At 45.5% G+C, this 20291-nt stretch overlaps 1 protein-coding gene across 3 annotated transcripts in view; it reads left to right on the top strand.

The window, feature by feature from the left end:
• TRANK1 (tetratricopeptide repeat and ankyrin repeat containing 1) overlaps positions 1 to 20291 on the top strand; it is a 1005982-nt gene that overhangs the window by 562740 nt on the left and 422951 nt on the right. For all 3 annotated transcript variants that reach the window (XM_086964756.1, XM_086964757.1, XM_086964755.1), the window contains one exon: positions 16632 to 19475. In XM_086964756.1, coding sequence (XP_086820882.1) covers positions 16632 to 19475 — 2844 coding nt within the window. The remainder of the gene's footprint in view (positions 1 to 16631; positions 19476 to 20291) is intronic.

Raw genomic sequence — 20291 nt, 5'->3', positions numbered from 1 at the left:
ATCCATAGTAACCGTCTAAATTCGTAACATCCCGTTTTTCCTGCTGATTCGTTCTAGGCGGAGGCACAAGAAATTCAGACACAGACACCTTTTCTCTCCCGCCAGGTAAGACGTATCCGAACCCTGAGAGCTTCTTTAAACAAAGTCCGACAAAATCGGTATTCATGGTTCTCTCCCCCCCTTCTTTCAGTGAGTGGAGAGGCTGGGAACGGTTTAAACTAACACAACACAGACCTATAAAATAAAGTAAGTGGTGAGCACATGCGATTTTTGAAAGTGGCTTTACATATGAAGTGTGACAGGTTATGTCATGGTATGATTCTTTCCTCAGATAATCTGTACACGTCGGGGGCTTTTTTGATTCCGTCCACACTCTGAAATTCAAGAGGTAAGATAAGGAGGCTCTAGAGTTATGGAGTAGGCAGCACCCCTCAGTAATATTGCTTTACCTAAAGAAAGTTTTCTTTCTTTCTTCACAGACACCGGTCCTGATGAAAACTCCAAAATAATACCAGTTTCAAACGCGTAGACCTTTCAATAAGCCAAAAAAATACAAAAAGGGTTCCAAGAATTGTAAAAATAGATCCCCTTCTGAGAATATTAACTGTAGATGGCTTAACTGTGAATAATTTTATTCCTGTACTCATTTAAAAGGCATATTGTTTTTGTTGTTTGTGGTGGTATGTCAGATGAATGAATGGTGACTTGAATGTTTCACTTTTTTGAATTGTATATTTAAACTGTATTTTTGTTTATGTAAATATGAATGTTCTTCTTTGTGTACATAAGGTCTTAAAAATTTAAATTTGGCAAATTGATATACCAAATTGGTGAAAATATAAAAAAAAATATAAAACCAATAAAAGAAGTGATAATACACACGAAACATGGTGTTTTAGTTCAGATGTTTTGAGAAACTAGTTTAGGTGAAGTAAATAGCGGCACGTGCATCTCTTTTGTTTATTATATATTGGTTCTGGCTCAGCCTCTTCCGCTTCCGCAGCCTCCTGGGTCGGTGGTTCCTGCAAGGCCCAGAAAGCCACGGTCAAGATCCAGAGGGAGGCATCGCTCTTGCAATGAGCGTAGATCTTCGACGAGGTCACGTCATCGTCGACGGAGGGAAAGTTCACTGTCCAGGTACACGGACTCGTCCGGTGACAGGAGATAGTCCTGAGTTCACCCAGGAGGACTGTCAGAGGTTCCAGGACTTCTTCGTAAAGAAGATATCCGACATCCTGGATGAAATTGCAGTTACTGCACACCTCGAATGTCCGCACATACCGGACTCCACTGGTCCACTAAACATCCTGCCTCTAGCTGAGTTACCCCTTATTTCAAAACAGGAATTGCTCAAAATCACAGGCCGAGTCAAATCAGGCTCCTTGGTAGACCCTTGCCCGCCTGACATATTCAAGATGGCAATGCCAGGAATAGAGGAAGAGGTCCTGCACCTGTTGAACATCTCTCTTCGCTCAGGACAGATCCCTTCAGCTTTTAAAGAGGCTCGCTTGATCCCCTTACTGAAAAAACCTGGAGCGGATACAAAATGTCTGAAGAATTTTCGGCCTATCTCTCAGTTGCCTTTCTTGGCGAAGGTAATTGAGCAGCATGTGCTAGCTATACTGTCAGGCCATTTAGAGAGCAACAACCTGCTGGAGACTAATCAGGCAGGGTTCCGTGCGAACCATAGCACGGAACTAGTTATGCTATCCATTTTGGATGAGCTTAGGATGCGAGCTGATGTAAAAACACCGAGCGCCTTGGTACTATTGGATCTCTCCGCGGTGTTTGACACCGTGTGCCATAAACAGCTTCTGTCGCGGTTGAGATCCTTTGGTGTCGTGGGCACAGCACATGCTTGGCTCACATCATTTCTGCAAGGGAGGACACAACGAGTACAGCTGGGGGATTTACTTTCTACCCCTGCTCCGATCACCTGCGGGGTCCCGCAGGGATCTGCCCTGTCCCCACTTCTTTTTAATATCTACTTGCAGCCACTAATTGCTCTCCTGAATAGGATGGACTGCCTAGTATACAACTATGCCGATGACACCCAGATAATCATCCGGCTGGATGATGGTCCAGGAGCATCCTCCAGGCTACAAGACATATTGAAAACCACTGTCAATTGGATGTCTGAGAACTCTTTAAAGGTTAACCCGGATAAGACGGAGGTACTACCTATTTCCATCTCGGGTAACCCCTGGAGTGATAAATTCTGGCCTAGGGAACTGGGTGTCCCCCCAAAGCCGGCAGTTGCAGTTAAAAGCCTAGGCCTATATGTGGATAAGAAATTATCCATGGAAAAACAAGTCACCACCGTAGTAGGCACCAGTATAGGCTTGCTAAGACAACTTAGAAAGATCGCTGCCCTACTCTCCTTTTCCACCCTGAGGCACGTAGTCTCAGCCACTATTCTGGCTAGGCTGGACTACGGGAACTCCCTTTATCTGGGTTTGCCACAGCGGCTGCTGGACAAACTACAGGGAGTCATGAACGATGCAGCTAGGCTGATATTTAAAAAACCTAGAAATGCCCATGCCTCTCCCCTGATGCAGGAGTTACACTGGTTGCCAGTTCGCCAGCGAATCATTTTCAAAGGGATGTGCATTGCCCACAAGGCTTTGTATGGCAAAGCTCCAAAATACCTGAAATCCCGACTATCCCCCTACACACCGGGTAGGACTTTGCGCTCGTCGGACGCTACTCTTTTGTCCCAGCCCCGTTTCAAATTGACCACGGTGGGGGGCCGTGCTTTCTCCAACACGATCCCAGCTTTATGGAACAAATTGGATCCAGAGCTCAGGAAGGAGAGCAATCTACTTTCCTTCAGAAAGAAACTTAAAACCGTACTATTTAAACAAGCCTGGAGCAGGTCTTAGGTGCACAGCTGGTTTCCAAGTGAATTTAACATCTATCATGTAAATCTGGTCACACCGCGCTTAGAGACCCCTGTGGTTATAACGCGCCATACAAATTAAATAAATAAATAAATAAATAAATAAATATAAATTCTCCCACTTTGTCGGACTCTTCTCCTATGAGAGTGTCGCCAGTGGATGACATTGTGATGTTCCAGGAGGTGCTGCTGAGTGGGGCAGCGAAGTTGGGGATCACACTGACTGTGCCCACCCCTTCCACCTCTGTGATCTTTGAAACGTTGCAGCGCAGGCACCTCTCTCACCCTTTGCTGCATTTGGTGCCAGGACTGGAGGAACCGGCCATGGAGCTGTTTCTGACTCCGGCCTCGGTGAAGTCTGCGCCGTCTCGACTTCAAAAGAAGTACAGGCCCCCGGATTCGGATTCAGCGTTCTTAAGATCAGATCCTGTCCCAGATTCTGTCATTGTTACGGCGGCCAAAAAGCAGCATTCTACTGCCCCTTCGTCTACGGTCCCTCCCGACAAGGAGAGCCGTCAAATGGATTCGACAGGAAGGAAAGTCTGCAGGACAGCTGCCACCTCTATGAAAGCGGCAAGTTCATCAGCGCTTTTGGGTCGGTATGACCGCTCCTTGTGGTAGTCCCTGCAGCAATTCATTGAGCTCCTTCAGAGGGACTGGAGAGAAGACTTCCAGGAGATCTTGAATGAGGGCATGATGGTCCGAATCATGACATCAGTTTGGCGGCAGACAACTCTCTCCTGGCTGCTCATGGGTCCTGCCATAAACTTGAAACGCAACTCCTGGTTGCGCCTTACCTCTCTTAAACCAGAGGATTGCTAACTTGCCCTTTTCAGGATCTACCCTCTTCGGGACTCATGCAGATGAAGAGATGGCCCGCATGTAGGCGGAGGTGGAAACACTGAAAGCTGTAGGTTTGAAGAAACCAAAGGAACAGCGGAAGTCCTTCCGCCCCTTCCAGAGGCGTTACTCTTCCCAGAGATATCAGCGAGGGCAAGGTCGCCAAACTGGCCAACAGCAGCAGCAATACCAGCAACAACCCTTCCAAAAGTGTCAGAGGGGCAGAGGCAGCCAACAGGCCTCCTCAGCTAATAAGGGCCCGGCCGAGTCTAAGCCCTGAGGAGTTACTTCCCCCTTGTCTATTACCCGCTCTGGTGGGGGGAAGCATACAGAATTACTTGGCAGAGTGGAGAAAAATTACTCCAAACAAGTGGGTGCTGAATATTGTTTGCAATGGATACAGTCTTCGTTTTGTCAGCCCTCCTCCAGCTATTCCACCGGTTTGTTCGCACATACCAGCTGCGCGAACTTCAAGCGGAGGACGATACTCTGTTAAGAAAAAGGACGATAAAAGACGTCACTCTGTCTCAAAGGGGAAAGGGTCTATACTCAAGGTTCTTTCTGGTACGCAAAAAGGACAAAACGAGTTAAGGCCCATTCTGGATTTGCGACAAGCAAACAAATGGATTCGCAGGGAGAAATTTTGCATGCTGTCCTTGCACCAGATTTATCCTCAGCTGCATCGAGGAGACTGGCTTTGTGCATTATATCTGCAGGATGCGTACTTCCATGTGCCCATTGCATGGAAACACCTGGAGTTCCTGCGCTTCCTAGTTGGCACCAATCACTATCAGTACATCATACTACCGTTTGGTCTGAAGTCTGCACCCAGGACTTTTTCAAAATGCATAGCAGTGGTGGCAGCGCACCTGAGAAAGAAAAAGGTGTTGTTGTACCCGCACCTGGACGACTGGTTGATCAAAACCTCCCCTTTCCAGGAAGCGCAATTGCATTTCAACAGGACGGCCGTTCTGTTGAACCAGCTGGGTTTACACATCAACATGTCAAAGTCCGTTCCGACTCCTGTTCAGTGCCTGCAGTACTTGGGAGCCTCCATCAATACTCTCAGGGCAAGCGTGTCTCCTTCCGAGGAGCGACGCTTATCGATCCTTCAGAAGGCTCAGGCTCTCATGTCCGTTCCATCAACGACAGTGAGGACGGTGTCTTCTCTTCTGGGGTCGATAGCTTCTTGCATCTTCTTCACACCACATGCACGCCTCCACATGAGACCGCTGCAGGAATGTCTGGAGGACCAATGGGACAAGAAACGAGGTAGCTGGGATGACAGGATCCAACTGTCTCTGCACGCTCAACAGTCCGTGAAATGGTGGTGTTCAGCAGAGAATCTCAAGGGAGTTCCATTCCACAAGGACATTCCCATACAGACTATTGTGATGGATGCTTCTCTCCACGGCTGGGGAGCTCATTCGGACCATCTACAGATCCAAGGAACGTGGTCCCATGCGGAATCCACGTATCACATCAACTTTCTGGAACTCAGAGCTCTTCATTTGGCACTGAAAGCTTTTCATCCGTCCTTCCAGACCACTCCTTGTTTGTACAGACGGACAATACGACCACAATTTATTACTTCAACAAGCAGGGGTGCTCGAGATCGCACACACTGTCCCAGGAAGTGCAGGCGATCTGACACTGGCTGCTAGCCAGAGGACTGACTATAACGGCTACCCATCTACCGGGTGTGAAGAATGCGCAGGCGGGTTCTAAACAACGAGGTTCTAGGAAACATCTTCGAAAGATGTGGCACTCCAGAAATAGATCTATTCACCACCGCCGAAAACAGAAAATGCAGAGACTTTGCCTCCAGGTTTTACCAACTGGGGACTCTAGGGAATGCGCTATGGATCAGCTGGTTGAACAGCTTTCTGTACGCTTTTCCGCCCATTTCCCTGAATCCGGCAGTATTCATCAAGCTGTCTCAATCCAGAGCGCGAATGATCCTCATTGATCCGGAATGGCCTCGTCAGTGGTGGTTCACAGGCCTGCTCCACCGGTGTCTCCAACCCCTCCTGCGGCTTCCATGTCGGCCGGACCTTCTAACGAAGTACGTGGGCAGATGGTGCACCCCAACCTCTCATCGTTGAGTTTGGCGGCATGGCTCCTGCTATAGTACAATATGGAAACTTGAACTTGCCTGACAACTGCATGGAAATACTTAAGGAGGCTAAAAGGCCATCCACAAGGACTTCCTATACCTACAAGTGGAAAAGGTTCTGCATCTGGTGCGCATCCAAGAACGCTGATCCTACCTCCTGCAAGGAAGATGTCATCCTTCCATACCTCTTGCATTTAGCTCAATCTGGCCTTAATTTCCATTCTATTATGGTTCACCTCACAGCATTAACTGTGTATAGGAAATGCCCTTCACAGCCATCCTTTTTCCAGATTCCTGTCACTAAAGATTTTTTGGAGGGATTGAAGAAGGTATTTCCCCCTGTTAGGCGTCCTTAGCCTTCATGGGAGCTGAATGTGGTGCTGTCAAGGTAGTTGTCCCGAAAAATGTCCGCCAGACGTTCCATAGAAAGAATCCACCACAGTCGGGAATGCCACAATGATGTCGCTGGAGTATCTGTCTTCTTCCACGCAGCTGCCACAGTAAGCTAGGCTGCCCCCAGACATGCCCACATGATCGCTTTATTTGATTTAGATTGCCCGCCCAAGGAGGGATCACGAAGGCCCAGGAGAGCAAAATCAATGGAGATTGGGAATGGATAGCCCAAAATATCTTTAATGTGGGATAAAATCTCATCCCAAAAAGGCCGAATCTTGCGGCAGTCCCACCAAATGTGTTTGAAATCCCCTTGCAACCCATACCCCCGCCAGCAGAGATCAGAAGTACCAGGGAAAATACGTTGGAGTTTAGTAGGGTTGAGGTACCAATCATGTAGAGTTTTATAGTGGGCTTCTCGGAGGGCCATGGATTGGTTGTGCTTGGCTATATCCCCCCAGAGGTGAAGCCATTCCCCTTCTGATATGTCCCTACCTAGAACACGTTCCCAGAAAGCCATGTAGCGTGCCCGCAGGGCGTGGAGAGTGCGGAGCAACATCTCATAAAGAGCCGAGATAGTGCCCTTTGAAGAACCCACCCTATTAACCACAAATTTCTCTATGTCTGTAAGATCTCTAGTAGCTGCCTCCCTAATGGAGGGCGTCGTAACCCAATGCTTGAGTTGAAGATAGTGGTAAAGTTCACTTTTAGGGAGCGCAAATTCTTTCCTACATTCCTCGAATGTCAGGCCGTCCCTGTACCGGAATATGTCAGACATTTTTAGACAATCCCCCTCCCTCCAATTAGCGCGGGGGGGGGGGGGAAGCAGGGTTAAAATGAATAGGTATATAGGGGAAGGGAAGGAGCTCCACCCCTCTCTCCTAGAAATCCCACCTCAGATAAGCAGCGTCGTTCGGATGGGGGTGCTAAGATAGGCATTAGGAGGGCGGTCATGTTTAGGTTTCCACAGCACATCCCAAATATAGTGACCTAATACAGCATGGTCCATATGAAGCCAGCGCTTGTCAGACTCCCTGGCAGACCATTCAGTGATGACCCGCAATTGAGCAGCTTGATAATATGAAGTAAAATCGGGAAGGGCCATACCTCCAATATTTCGCGGGCGCCTGAATACTTGATAGGGCAACCGCGCTCTCCCTCCCTGCCAAAGAAATCTAATGATCAGTGTGCGGAGACTGGGTAAGAGAGAACGCTCTAACTTAATAGGGAGTGCCTGGAAGAAATATAAGAATTTAGGCAGGACCGTCATTTTAATGGCGTTAATGCGTCCCAGCCAGGAAATGTAGAGGGGCGGCCAACGCTTGAAATCATGCTGAAGTTGAGTTAACGGGGGAGGATAATTCGCTTTAAACAGGTCATCCACCCGCGCCGTTAAGCGCACCCCCAAATATAACAAAGAATGTTTAGCCCACTGGAAAGATGTCAGGAGATTCAGACGCCGGACCTCGTCAGAAGGAAGGGTGAGATTAAGTATGAAAGATTTCGTAAAATTAATTTTGAAGCCCGCAACCTGTTCGAATTCAAGTAGTTCGCGTTGCACCGCCTGTAACGAAGACACTGGGTCGTAAGCGAGGGGAGGATGTCATCAGCAAACAAAGAGGCCTTATGCTCGGGTATGCCCTTGATTTCAGCATTGGCTCGCAAGCGAATCGCTAGAGGTTCGATATTAAGAACAAATAAAATGGGCGACAGAGGGCACCCCTGACGGGTGCCCCTGCCAAGGACAAAGGAAGAGGAGGAACATCCATTGACCAACACTCGAGAAATAGGATGATGATAATTGGCCTTTACCATATTGAGAAAGGTATCTCCGAACCCGAATCTCCTGATGACCAAAAAGAGAAAGGCCCAATCTACCCGCTCAAAAGCTTTTTCCGCATCAAGGCCTACCAAGATTGCAGGGAGCTGAAACCGAGACGCCTTTTCGATAAGGTAGACCGTACGTCTAATATTGGCATGCGTTTGCCACCCTTTGATAAAGCCCGATTGAGCGGGGTGTATTAAGTTGGGCATCAAATTCTCTAACCGGGCTGCTAGGATGGCAGAGTACAACTTAGCGTCCAAATTAAGAAGCGCAATGGGTCTGTAGAAGACGCATAATTGCAGATCCTTGCCAGGCTTAGGAATCACCAAAACCACAGCCTCCGCCATAGAGTCAGAGACCTGTGCATCGGTAGCGATGGCCTGGAATACAGCCGTAAGGTGAGGAAGGAGATCTGCCGAAAAACATCTATAAAAATGGGCGGTAAGGGCCGTCGGGCCCCGGAGCTTTGTGTAGCTTAAGTCTCGAGATAGCCTCCCGAACTTCCTCCTGCGTTATGGGGGAGTCCAACAGAGCTGCTGACGTCCTAGAGATCTGCGGAAGGACCATGGTGTCCAAAAAACGTTGCTGACGGGCCGTGTCCGGAATAGCACCCTAGTATAACTGACCATAAAAGTCCCTGAATAGATTAGCTGTGTCGGAATCGGAATGAACAAGCTGGCCTTGACAGTCTATAAGCTCCCCAATAAAATCCCTTTCTCGTTGGACCCTAAGCTGGCGAGCTAAGTGCAGACCTATCTTATTGCCCTGATGGAAGGAAGAGCGGCGAAGCTTTAGCAGAGTAAAATCCGCCCGGTTAGAATAAATGGCCCGTAACTTGCCCCAGAGAGTGGTAAGATGCCTCTGAAGAGTTCTAGTAGGATGAGCTTTGTGTGCTTGTTCTACTGCCTCAAGCTCCTTTTCAAGACCCTCTCTTTCCTTTGCCCGTTGCCTATTCAATATCTAATTAAGTTGGATGCATTTCCCGCGTAGAACCGCTTTAAAGGCGTCCCAAGTGATCTGCGGGGATGTGTCCTGCGGATCATTATGCTCAAAAAATTCTACAGTAGTTGCCCGTAAAGCTTCTTGGGCTCAGGGTCGCGGGTAAGAACCAAGGGGAAATACCAACGAGAAGACCGTGGAGCGGCTGCAGTCCAATAAAGGCCTATGGAAATTAAACTACGGTCTGAGATAGCAATCGGGAGGATCTGGGCAGCATGAAGGGACCCCAACAAAGACTGACTAACGAAGATATAGTCAATTCTGGAGTATGTCCTATGCACATGTGAGAATTGTGTGTAGTCTCTCGAAGTGGGGTGCAGAGAACGCCAAGTATCCAGGAGGCCTAGGTCAGCAAATTTCTGTCATAACGTGCTAGAGAGAATACTAGAGGAAGCCCTACTAGAGCCAGAACTATCAAGAGACCCCTTCCAAACAAGATTAAAATCACCCATCAACACGATGGGACCTTCGGCAAAGCCCCCTATCTGGTCAAGAGCCCGCGAAATAAAGGCCAGGAAGTTGCTTAATTTCTTTCTTCTTACTTTGGAGCCATGCTTTAACCTCCTTAATGAGATTCTACAGCTATTTGAAGCATGTTAAGCATCTTCGCTCTTTCAGTGAGACTTAACTCAAATGTCTGTTGGCAGCTTGAGAGAATCCCTTCTCTGATGTAGCAGTTCATATGCTAATTGTGCGAAGTCACCTGCATGTGCTGGCTAACTGAAAGCATGTGCCAACCATTCCTTTACCGGGGAGACTTAAAGAGCCTTCCCACCACTCCTCCTGATTGTGAATCAAAGCACCTGGCTGGCTTGACACACAGCATCTTCCCATCCGCTAGTCTTGCTTTGTGCCAGACTAATGCCACTTGCCCCTTGGCATGGCATGCCCATGCTCTCTAGTAGATGGCCAGATTGACTACTGTTAGTCTACCTGAACACATGCAGCCTTCTTTCCCAAATAACAAAGGATGGGCTGAACACTTCACAGCAGAATTTTTTATAATTTGGCATGGAGTTGGCAGCCACCATTTCGCTTGATTTTATATGAGTAGGCACACTTGAACATGGTATGTGGCATTCTCCAGAGTTGTCAAGGCTGCCCTCAAAAATATGTATTTTGATAGGAAAGGTTCTTTGGGGAGCAGAGTGACTCATTTTTGGAGCACATTCAATGAAGTAGGACACAGCATTCGTTTTGATGATGACATCTATAGCTAGACAATTTTACCAGCAGCATCCCTATCTGGGGTTTCTCCAGGACACAGTATGTAAAACAGACAGTACCAATACAAACCCTTTTTTAACATTGTTTTACGAATACTGTTGGCTGATTTGGGGGGGGGGGGGTTCCAAAGGCACACAGCAATGGCAGTCTTCCCCATCTGTCTCAGGTTGTGCTATCCCAAAACTACCTTAGTCCTCCCTTGATGATCATCTTGTGTCCTTTATCCTGGATTTTACCAATACTGTTGGCTGATGGGTGTGTGTGTGTGGGGGAGGAGAGGGGGGTTCAAAGGCAGAAAGCAATGGCAGTCTTCCCAATCTGTCTCTGGCTGTGCTATCCCAAAACTTCCTTAGTCCTCCCTTGATGATCATCTTGTGCCCTTTATCCTGGATTTTACCAATACTGTTGGCTAATGGGGGAGAGGGGGGGAGTGGTTTCAAAGGCAGACAGCAATGGCAGTCTTCCCCATCTGTCTCTGGCTGTGCTATCCCAAAACTTCCTTAGTCCTCCCTTGATGATCATCTTGTGCCCTTTATCCTGGATCAGTGGAGATGGTTCAAAACAAATCAGTTGGTATTCAGGAAACTAGGTTATGTATTGATCATGGAGGGCATGCTTTGTTTTTACATGTTTCTCAGGGGTACACCCTCTCTTTTGTGACTGCTTTACGGCAGTTAATTCTCATCTGGCTTTTTCTTTTTCTTGTACAACGGTTCCTGGTTCGCGCCTCTTGCTGGGTGTCAGATGATTGAATTGTTGCCCGCTGCCTTAAGTCTTCTAGCATGTAGCTCTTTCTCACTAACTTTCACCACTGGTATTTTGATTGATTGACATCCTTCCATAATGAGTAGACTCATTGCGTAGTCGTCTGAGAAGTTGCTGAATTTACTGTTTTAAACTAATCTTTGCAGCAGGGTAATAAAGTAATCAATTGTCACTCCTCCTTCTTCTGACACATAATTGAAGTTGTATCTCCTATAGTCTTCTGTATTTTTGGGAAGAAACTTTGCATTCAGTACCTCACACATGCATTAATATGTAACTGCTTTGACAGAAGAAAGAGTCTTGACTGTTTTATAAATGCATCCGCCTGCCAAGTTCCTTAAGGGTAAATAACATTATCTTTCATCATTTTCAGTGGTGGCCTTTACAATGTTTTCAAGCCTTTCCTTCCATTTGGGGCCTAGACTACCGGTGGCCATTATAATGAATGGTTCTGTGGCTTTGTTACATTGATGAACCTTTTTTTCCCCTTCATTTTACTTGGTCCTCGCTTGTTGTTTAGTAAATTGTTTAAATTTTTTTTAACTGCTTATACAGCTGTTTGTTTGTTCAACATATTTGCTGTTTGGCTACTTGTTAACTTGTTTATGTATTTGGCATGTTGACTGCTCACTTGCTTTCATGTCTTTGATAAGGTGCCTGATGTTAAAATGACACTGTCGCTCTCACTTGACCCTAAAATTGTGCCATTCCACAAGATTAAATTTCGGTCAGTTTTTCTTTGCCATATGCTGGCACTCTATGACTGCTTTTTCTTTGGGCGCCTTCCAGTGCTTGCATTGGCACGTTTATGCACTTTTTTTTATTACACATCTGTTAAAGTCGGGCTTCGGATTCACCCTTTCCTCACTGCAGTCACACAGTAGTTAACGCTTCAGACTGATGAGTCTGTACTTGTTTTTTCCACTTGTGCTTGTTTGTTGGCAACAATTTAGCTAGTGATTATGATCGCATTGCCAAGGGCTGCCTTTCCAGGATAATGGAACTCTATTGTGGGCTCTGCCCAACTGTAGAATAGAGGCTTTATTTTCAGCTTATTTAAGTGATGTGGTAACAATGAGATTAGGTATCAAGTATTCTAGTTGCATTGCTAAAATGAACCCACTGGACCAGGTGTGTGGCAGTAGGTAGTTACAGGGTAGTATGCATGGAAGATAGTGTTATTTACCAGTGGGGTTTTAAAGCTTAATACTATTGTTCCATTTGGATACCAGAGTTGCTCAGTTTCTAAATATGTCTCTCAAAGCTGCAATAGTAGCCAGCCAAAGCTTTCTCCATGAGGTGGTAAAGGGATTAGAACTTAGATATAGTATGAATAGTAATAACTCTTGTTAAACTCAATCTTGGGCCAAGTTATATGTTAAGATAGCCTCATTTAGAGAAGGGGAATTGAGAATGAAACCCCAAAATATGCTATGTAATTCATCGTCCACTACATCTCACAAACGTCTTCTGATGTCTCTGTGGTCACAAAATGCCCTGCAAAAAAATAAAGCTAGGTTGGCTACTCTATTTGTTACACACTGTACTTATACGAGGTGACCTCCATTCAGTTTACTGCCTGGTTGATCAATTTTTCACTGCGCCACTCGAACTTTACCTGAGTCCCAAGTCTCTCGAGATCGGCTCAGGCACGACATCTGATGCAGCCTGGGGTGGCTTAACCAACAGCTTGAACCCAAATCACAACGCCGTCACCACATCAAAAATTGAGCAGATACTGTTATTGGACTCACGAGGTCCGACACACCCCGGCATTACACCTACTAGGATCCATAGACATACCGCCATTTCATGACAATGTAGATGACAATGCCCCTTATGAGGACGGCAATATATTTGATGACTTAAAGGATGTCCGTGACCTAGACACCCCTCCACACCTTGGTCAGTCTTCCCAAAGTCCACCTATGGCAACAGATGTATTGGCCTACTTCACTACAGTGATAAAGAGGGCGGTGGATGTTTAGGACAACAGCACAAGATAATACAAATGTCCTCATTGAGGTCCTTAACCCTAGACTAACCAATCAAGAACCTCTACTTTCATTCAGCAAGGTATTGACTGATGGGCAGGCCCCTAGAAAAAGTTAGGATCTTGCCTCCTAGTTAATCGGCAAGTGGACTGATGGCATAGTCTTGCTCCCGGGATCTGGATTTTTGATTTCTACTCCCTACTCCGGAGGGCCTGGTAGTATGAGTCACCTCAACCCTAATGCCTTCCCTCCATCCTCCCAGCCAAAACAAATGGAGACATTCTGCAGGCCTTGCCCTAAGATCTGTTAACATGCCAATCTTCCTGGGCAGGCAAATGCAAGCTCTATGGGACAGAGTGGGAGACATCTTGTCAGCTGTCTCCGACGACATCTTATAAATCTACAGTGCCTTGTCATGGATGGGCAGGACACAGGAAAGTACTTAATTCTGTTGGGTTAGACATAGCTGACTGTCCAGGTAGTGGAATAGGGACAAGCGTAGTGCTGCCAAAGGCTTCTCTTCAGATGCCAAAAATGCTTGATGGATATGCCGTTTTATGGCTCTAGGTTGTTTGGAGTGAAGTCAAATTCATCCTTATAAAGGTTCAAAGAGAGTAAGGCCACTGCTTGCTCTCTAGGCCTAACTCCAGTAGTTCTGCAGATCCTGCTGCAGCTTTCCCACTTTCGAGATTTTGGTAGGGAATTCCAGCACAGGCCTTAGTAGCAACCGGAATCTGTTGTTTCGGGGTAGAGGCTGAAGATTAAGCTAACAGCAGTCTGGCCCCCATGGTCGAGTACCTACCCAGACCCCAGTCCCCTCTTCCACAGCTGCAACAAAGCTGTTTTAATTCACCCTCAGTATCTCACAATTACCCGGTGGGAAGTATCATCTTTTACCTGCTTTGATGGAGGAGCATCACATCGGACCAATGGATGTCCAGATCATGTAACACTCTTATTCCATACCCTTCCCATCATTTCACCGTGACATGCAACCTATACCACAACCCACCTGGAGGGCCACTTGTCCATACTTGGTGCTGAGGTTCAGGCTCTTGGCCGAAGAAGCAACAGTGAGGGGGCTGGCTTCAGAGTTTAGGATTGGCTGTTACACCCATTATTTTCTGGTGTTGAAGAATGATGTATGCCTTTTCTCCATCCTGGAACTGTGCCTTCTGAACTTCTTCCTCCGGAATAACAAGTTTAAAATGTTGAACTTGGCCCAAGTTCTGTCTTCCCTGGAGCTAAGAGACTTGGATGGTGATGTTGTATTTGCAGGAGGACAGCTATTTTCACATTTCTTTAATGCAATCCCATAGGTGTTAACCTGTGGTTTCAGGTAGGCCAGGTACATTTTCAGCTCTCCGTGCTCCACTTTGGCCATAGCTGTTCACCTTGAGTGTTCATAGAGGTGATGGTGGTGATCGCAACACATCTGCAGAGGTTAGGAATACCAGTATTGCCATATCTCGACGAGTGGCTACCTAAAGCAGTTGTAACCTATCTCCTGATGACAGCCGACCTGTTGACATCATTGGACTTTTCCATCAATGCGACAAAGTTACACCTGACTCCTTCTAAGCGTCTCCCTTCATTGGAGCCATCCTGGACGCTGTGCCTTTCAGGGCCTTTCTTCCACCTCAACTAGGCCAGGCCATTCAGGATGTGACTGATGTTTCAACCCTTGACCTGTGTCTCGTTGAGAAGATCTCTAAGGCTTCTGGGCCTTTTGGCTGCCTTTATCCTGTTCATAGACCACGTGGGCTCTGGAGTGGGATCTGAAGTCTCAGTGGGCTCAGCACCGAGAGGACCTATCAGAGCTAATGGAGACTGCTAAAGACCTCTCCCTATCTCACCCAGAACTCTTGTTGGTAGCCAGTGCATCCCCTCTTAGTTGGGGACATCACCTGGGAGAGGTGGAGATCGGAGCACTTTTGTCTCTTGTGAAAACTCACTTCCACATAAACCAGAGCTAGAGTTGCGAGCTATTTTCCCGGCACTCAAAGCGCTCCTGCCGGCCATCAAGGGGGTAAGGTTGCAGGCTCTCATGCATAATGTAACTGCCATCTGGTATTATTTGCGGGTCCTGTGCTAAGAAGTTCTACATCTCTGTAAGTGGCTGAACTCTTGTTTCCCTGATTGGCCAGCACCTGGCGGGATCGTTGAACGCTAAGGCAGACAAACACAACCACTGTTACCTAGCGGATCACATTTTGAGGTGGCACAGGTCCTCTTTCAGCAATGGGGAGAATCTTTGCTCAATCTATTCGCCACTGCAGAGCACACGCAGTCACCACAATTGTGCGCATTGGATTTACCAAAGCCGTTCTCTCTTGGATACCCTTTCCATCAGTTGGGCCGGGACTCCTGTATTCCTTTCTGCCCCCACCTTTCCTATCCAAAGTGCTGAAAAAGATCAAGAAAGACCAGGCCCAAGTCATCATAAGCTGTGAAACAGTGAAGGTATTGGATCCTACATCTGACCAGCCCGGATCTCGACAATAGGGAAAAACAGAACAAGGTGGCTGGACAGGATAATTCACAAAACAATTCTCAAGACACACAGTCAATATGTACCGTGTGACCGCTGGATTTAAATTCCCAAACATTTTTATTTTCTTTTTCACATAATTTCCAAATGATTAAAAAAAAAAAACAGGCACAAACAGAAATACTGTCAGATCAAAAGGTTCATATGTACAGTATCTACAAACATACACATTTACAAATTTACAATAACGAATCAAGCAAAGCAAATATTGACACACCAAAAAGCGCTAGAATATATAATGATCCAATTGAATTGCAATTATATCAAGAGACAGGCGGGATCAAGAGACAGGCGGGATTAAGGAGAATATAGAATGCTGTCTTTGCTGCTATCCTATGCTAATCTGATAATAGTTCTCTTGCTTGCGTGTTTTAAGTTCTGTAGGTCACCTCAGCACTCTCTTGATTGCTGTCTCATGGTTACTGGTTTCCTGCTACTTTATAGAAATGTAAGACTGAGGAAGAGCTTTTATCGACTTTACATCAAGAGTTTTACATTGAATTGTTCCACAAGTAGCAAGAAGTTTGGCTCAGAAGTCCTTGTACTCTCAGCTCCTGACCTTATTAAGACTGCCAAACGTTATACACTGATGAAACTAAATATTGCTGTTAGGGTCCTCTCCAACTAAAAGAGCTACAAAAAAGAACAAACCTGCTTATTTTGTTAAATCATTCTGTACTGATATTTGCTCACATTTAGTTTGTGGTGAAGTGATTGTCTTCAGTAAGAGGTCCTCTCTCTCAGAGAGATTGTGAAAATGCAATCCTAGAATTCTGAATTCCGTTCTTGGATTGAAAACCTCTTCACCATTTTCATGATTTAGAGATTAAAGATTAGTATTCTCTTTATGTAGCTTTCTCCCTAAGTTGTTTGGGATATAATTCACCTAGCTACCTGCTTCAATAATGTTGCTTGTTCAAATAGTTTTCTTTAGTTTTACTATACTATGTTTGAACCCCGCTAACCTCCAATCATGGCTTGAACTTGATTGTTGAAATTGTTTTTTCTTTTGTTCATTTCAGGTGACATTGGAGTTAACTTCCTGAATCATCTTCTGGACTTGTACAGTTCAAAGCCTTCTGACTTTCCATATCTTGACCCCAATACCCAAGATAAACAAGGAAACACTATAATGCACATTTTGTTCCAGAATGGAAATGCCAAGAATTTTAAGAGGGCTATAGATTTGTTATCCAGGTTTGAAATTAATTTAAATCTAACAAACAGGTTGGGAAAAGATGTAAGGCACAGGATAAAAAAGAATGATCAGCGTCTCATTACATGGGAGAAGGCTGTCCGTGAAGCCAGAAAGAAATACCCAGTTATTCAGTCTTTGAAGTCTGCAAAGTCAGTTCCCGCTGTTAATATTCCATCCTCAAAATCACACCAAGCCTCCTTGCTGGCAGCACACAGTTTAAAATTGGAGACAAAAGCGCATCATGATCAATCACATATTGCTAGGGCTGTTGATGGCCTGGTGAACGCACAAAAGTGTCCCACTAAAAATCCTCAGGTTATAGAAGAAATCAAACCATTGACAATACGAGAAAACCTGGCACAAAAAATCACTGTCTTGATCAAGCAGCTTGCTTTGTGTAAACCAGAGATGGAGACATTGCAGGTAGCAAAGCTTTCTCCGGTCATAGCTGGGACTTCAGGTATGTTAAACATACCATCAAAAGCTATAGAAACTGAAACTTCAGGCGCTAAATATAAATGTCCTGATGCTCCGCTTCTAGCTGCTGAGAGTGTACAATGTGAACCTGCAATATCAGCTTCCGATGAAAGAGAAGATGAGGATGCTAGTGAGTTAGCCAACTTGCAGGATTTTGATAACATGACATGGGAGATAGAGTGTACATCAGAAGCATTGAAGAAGTTGGGTAGCAAATCAATACCGCACTACATGAAAAAGAAAATCATCTTAGCAGTACAGCAACTTGGAAATGGAGATTGGGTACAAAGCCTTCAGAAACGTTTGAAATATTTAAACAGCGACATACAGTTGTATGAAGCCAAATTGGACAAAGGTGGCAGGATGTTATGGGAGCTTGCCATTGATTTTTCTCCACGGTGTAGCGAGGACCCAGAAAAGATTATAGAGACTGAACAATCCCTGTATTCTGTGGAAAAATCTGGCAGGGTGTACACAGAAATCATAAGAATATGGGACATTGTTCTTGACCATAACAAACTTAACCATGCTATAGACAATATATGTAGTGCATACAACCGTGGCTTGTCCTGCATCCTGCGTAAGAAGCTCAAGGGCATAAGTAAATCTCAGAAGTCCTCTAGCACGCATGTACAAAAACGCATTCCTCAATGTTATGTTGAAGATGTTGAGGTGGAAAAATCCAAAGACTTGTTCATACCAGATTATTTCCCACCAGCTAGTGCAGTGGAAACCGAATATAACATAATGAAATTCCATAGCTTCAGTACCAACATGGCCCTTAATATAATAAGTGAGATGAATTCTAGTGTTGAATATCCCTTCAGAGTTGGTGAGTTGGAGTACGCAGTGATTGACCTCAATCCTAAACCAATGGAAGCAATTATTTTAATTGGCCGAAGTGGAACAGGGAAGACTACTTGTTGTCTGTATAGACTATGGAAGAAGTTTCATTCATACTGGGAGAAAGCAGAATCAGTAGGTGGCCCTTGGTTGGTAAAGAACACTTGGCATAGGCGGAAACAAAGCATTTCTGAAGGTGAGGGCACAGAAGAAGAAGATACCATTGATGTTTCAGACTCTAGTGATGAATCTGAGACAAGTGATTGCTCAGATGATGAAGCGAACCAAGAAATTAAAGATGAAGGACATTGTTCCGATGCAGATGGAGATGAAAACAGTAACAAGGAAGAGAAATTGGAACATTTTCATCAGATTTTTATAACTAAAAACCATGTTTTGTGTCAAGAAGTTCAGAGGAATTTTACTGAGCTGAGCAGGTCTGCTAAAGCCACCAGTCATTTCAAACAAGTTGAACCTACAGTGTACAGGCTGCAGGACCTCAACGATGAAAACTTTCCTCTGTTTGCCACCTCAAAGCAGTTATTGCTTTTACTTGATGCATCAATGCCAGATCCATTTTTTCTCAGGAATGAGGATGGTAGTCTCAAAAGGAACATCTCTGGCTGGTCCACACATGATGAATTACTGCTACCTGATTTGTTAGATGATGATGATGAAGGTGAAAATGAAGGAGATTATGAGGAAGAAGATAAGACCTCGGAAACCGTATCAAAAGAAACTGACCCTCGTGTTTTTGTGACATTTGATGTTTTTGCAAATGAACTATGGCCAAAGATGGTGAAGGGCAAATCTCTCTATAATGCTGCATTGGTTTGGAAAGAGATCAAGTCGTTCCTCAAAGGGTCTTTTGAAGCTCTTAGCTGCCCCCATGGAAGGCTTTCAGAAGAACAATACAATAAGTTGGGACGGAAGAGAGCGCCAAACTTTCAAGAAGATAGAAAGGAAATCTATCGCCTGTTTTGTCTGTACCAGCAAGTTAAATCTCAGAGAGGTTACTTTGATGAAGAAGATTTCCTGTTTAATTTGTCTCAAAGGCTGCAGAAGCTTGAGGAGCTTCCTTGGTCCATCCATGAACTTTATGGTGATGAGATTCAGGACTTCACTCAGGCTGAGCTAGCTCTTCTAATGAGATGCATCAATGATCCTAATTCAATGTTCCTTACTGGTGACACAGCACAAAGTATAATGAAAGGTGTTTCCTTTCGATTTAGCGATCTGCGCTCTTTATTTCACTATGCCAGCATTCTTTGCTCCAAAGACAAGCACTCCTCTGTTCGGAAGCCAAAACGGATTTATCAGCTGTATCAAAACTACAGATCTCACTCAGGTATGGAAATTTACGTGTAATAATTTCATGGTACTTTTATCATACTTATGAGGTGTTTCCACATAGGCATTGTGTTTTATTTAAATGTTTTCTTTCCCCCCTCTCCAACACTTTGAAATTACAATAAGCCGCTCAAGCCTCTGGTTACTATACCCTTAACATTGTTAACCACTGGAAGTATTAAACATTTAGTTGTGGTGAGGAGTGTTTTGAGAGATTGTTATACAGGTATTTACACACTTCCCCCTGCTAACGATCACAGGGCCCCAAGTACAAATTATAGGTTCTAAATATGATTTAAGCCAGATTCCGGCATTGCACCAAGAGTAGTAAAACTGAGTGGCACTCACCTCTTGTCTTTGAGTGGCTCCCGGTCTTAAATTACTGGGTCTGTAAACTCTAGACCTGATAATACTGGGCACAGGAACACCAGGCCTGGTCCTCTGTGTGTGGATACACATTGTGAGATACCTCTGCAGGGGTTGAGCGCAGGAGCACAGTGTAGCCCCTCCCATCGCCCTGCCACAAAGCTTCCCCAAGTCGGGGCTAGCGATAACCTGGACCCCCCACCCACTCACCTTTCCCGTAGCACCCTCCCCCCAAGAGCACAACATATGGAAGCAGACACGTCCCTTGGCCCACCCCTGCCCTAAATCTTCAAATCCCCCCCACCCACCCCCCCAGACTCCTGCTGACATTTTCCACATGTTCTGGCATCTTTGTCTGGTCTGTACATTTGGAAAATATCAGCAGGATATTCCAAGAATTAGGGTCAAAATACATATAAAAGGACCCAGCATTGCCAGGTCAATGTTG

Source organism: Lissotriton vulgaris, chromosome 4_1 (assembly GCF_964263255.1).
Source record: "Lissotriton vulgaris chromosome 4_1, aLisVul1.2, whole genome shotgun sequence".
Classification (NCBI taxonomy): domain Eukaryota; kingdom Metazoa; phylum Chordata; class Amphibia; order Caudata; family Salamandridae; genus Lissotriton; species Lissotriton vulgaris.
The sequence above is the reverse complement of the archived record's forward strand: the minus strand, read 5'-3'. Positions and strand labels throughout refer to the sequence as shown.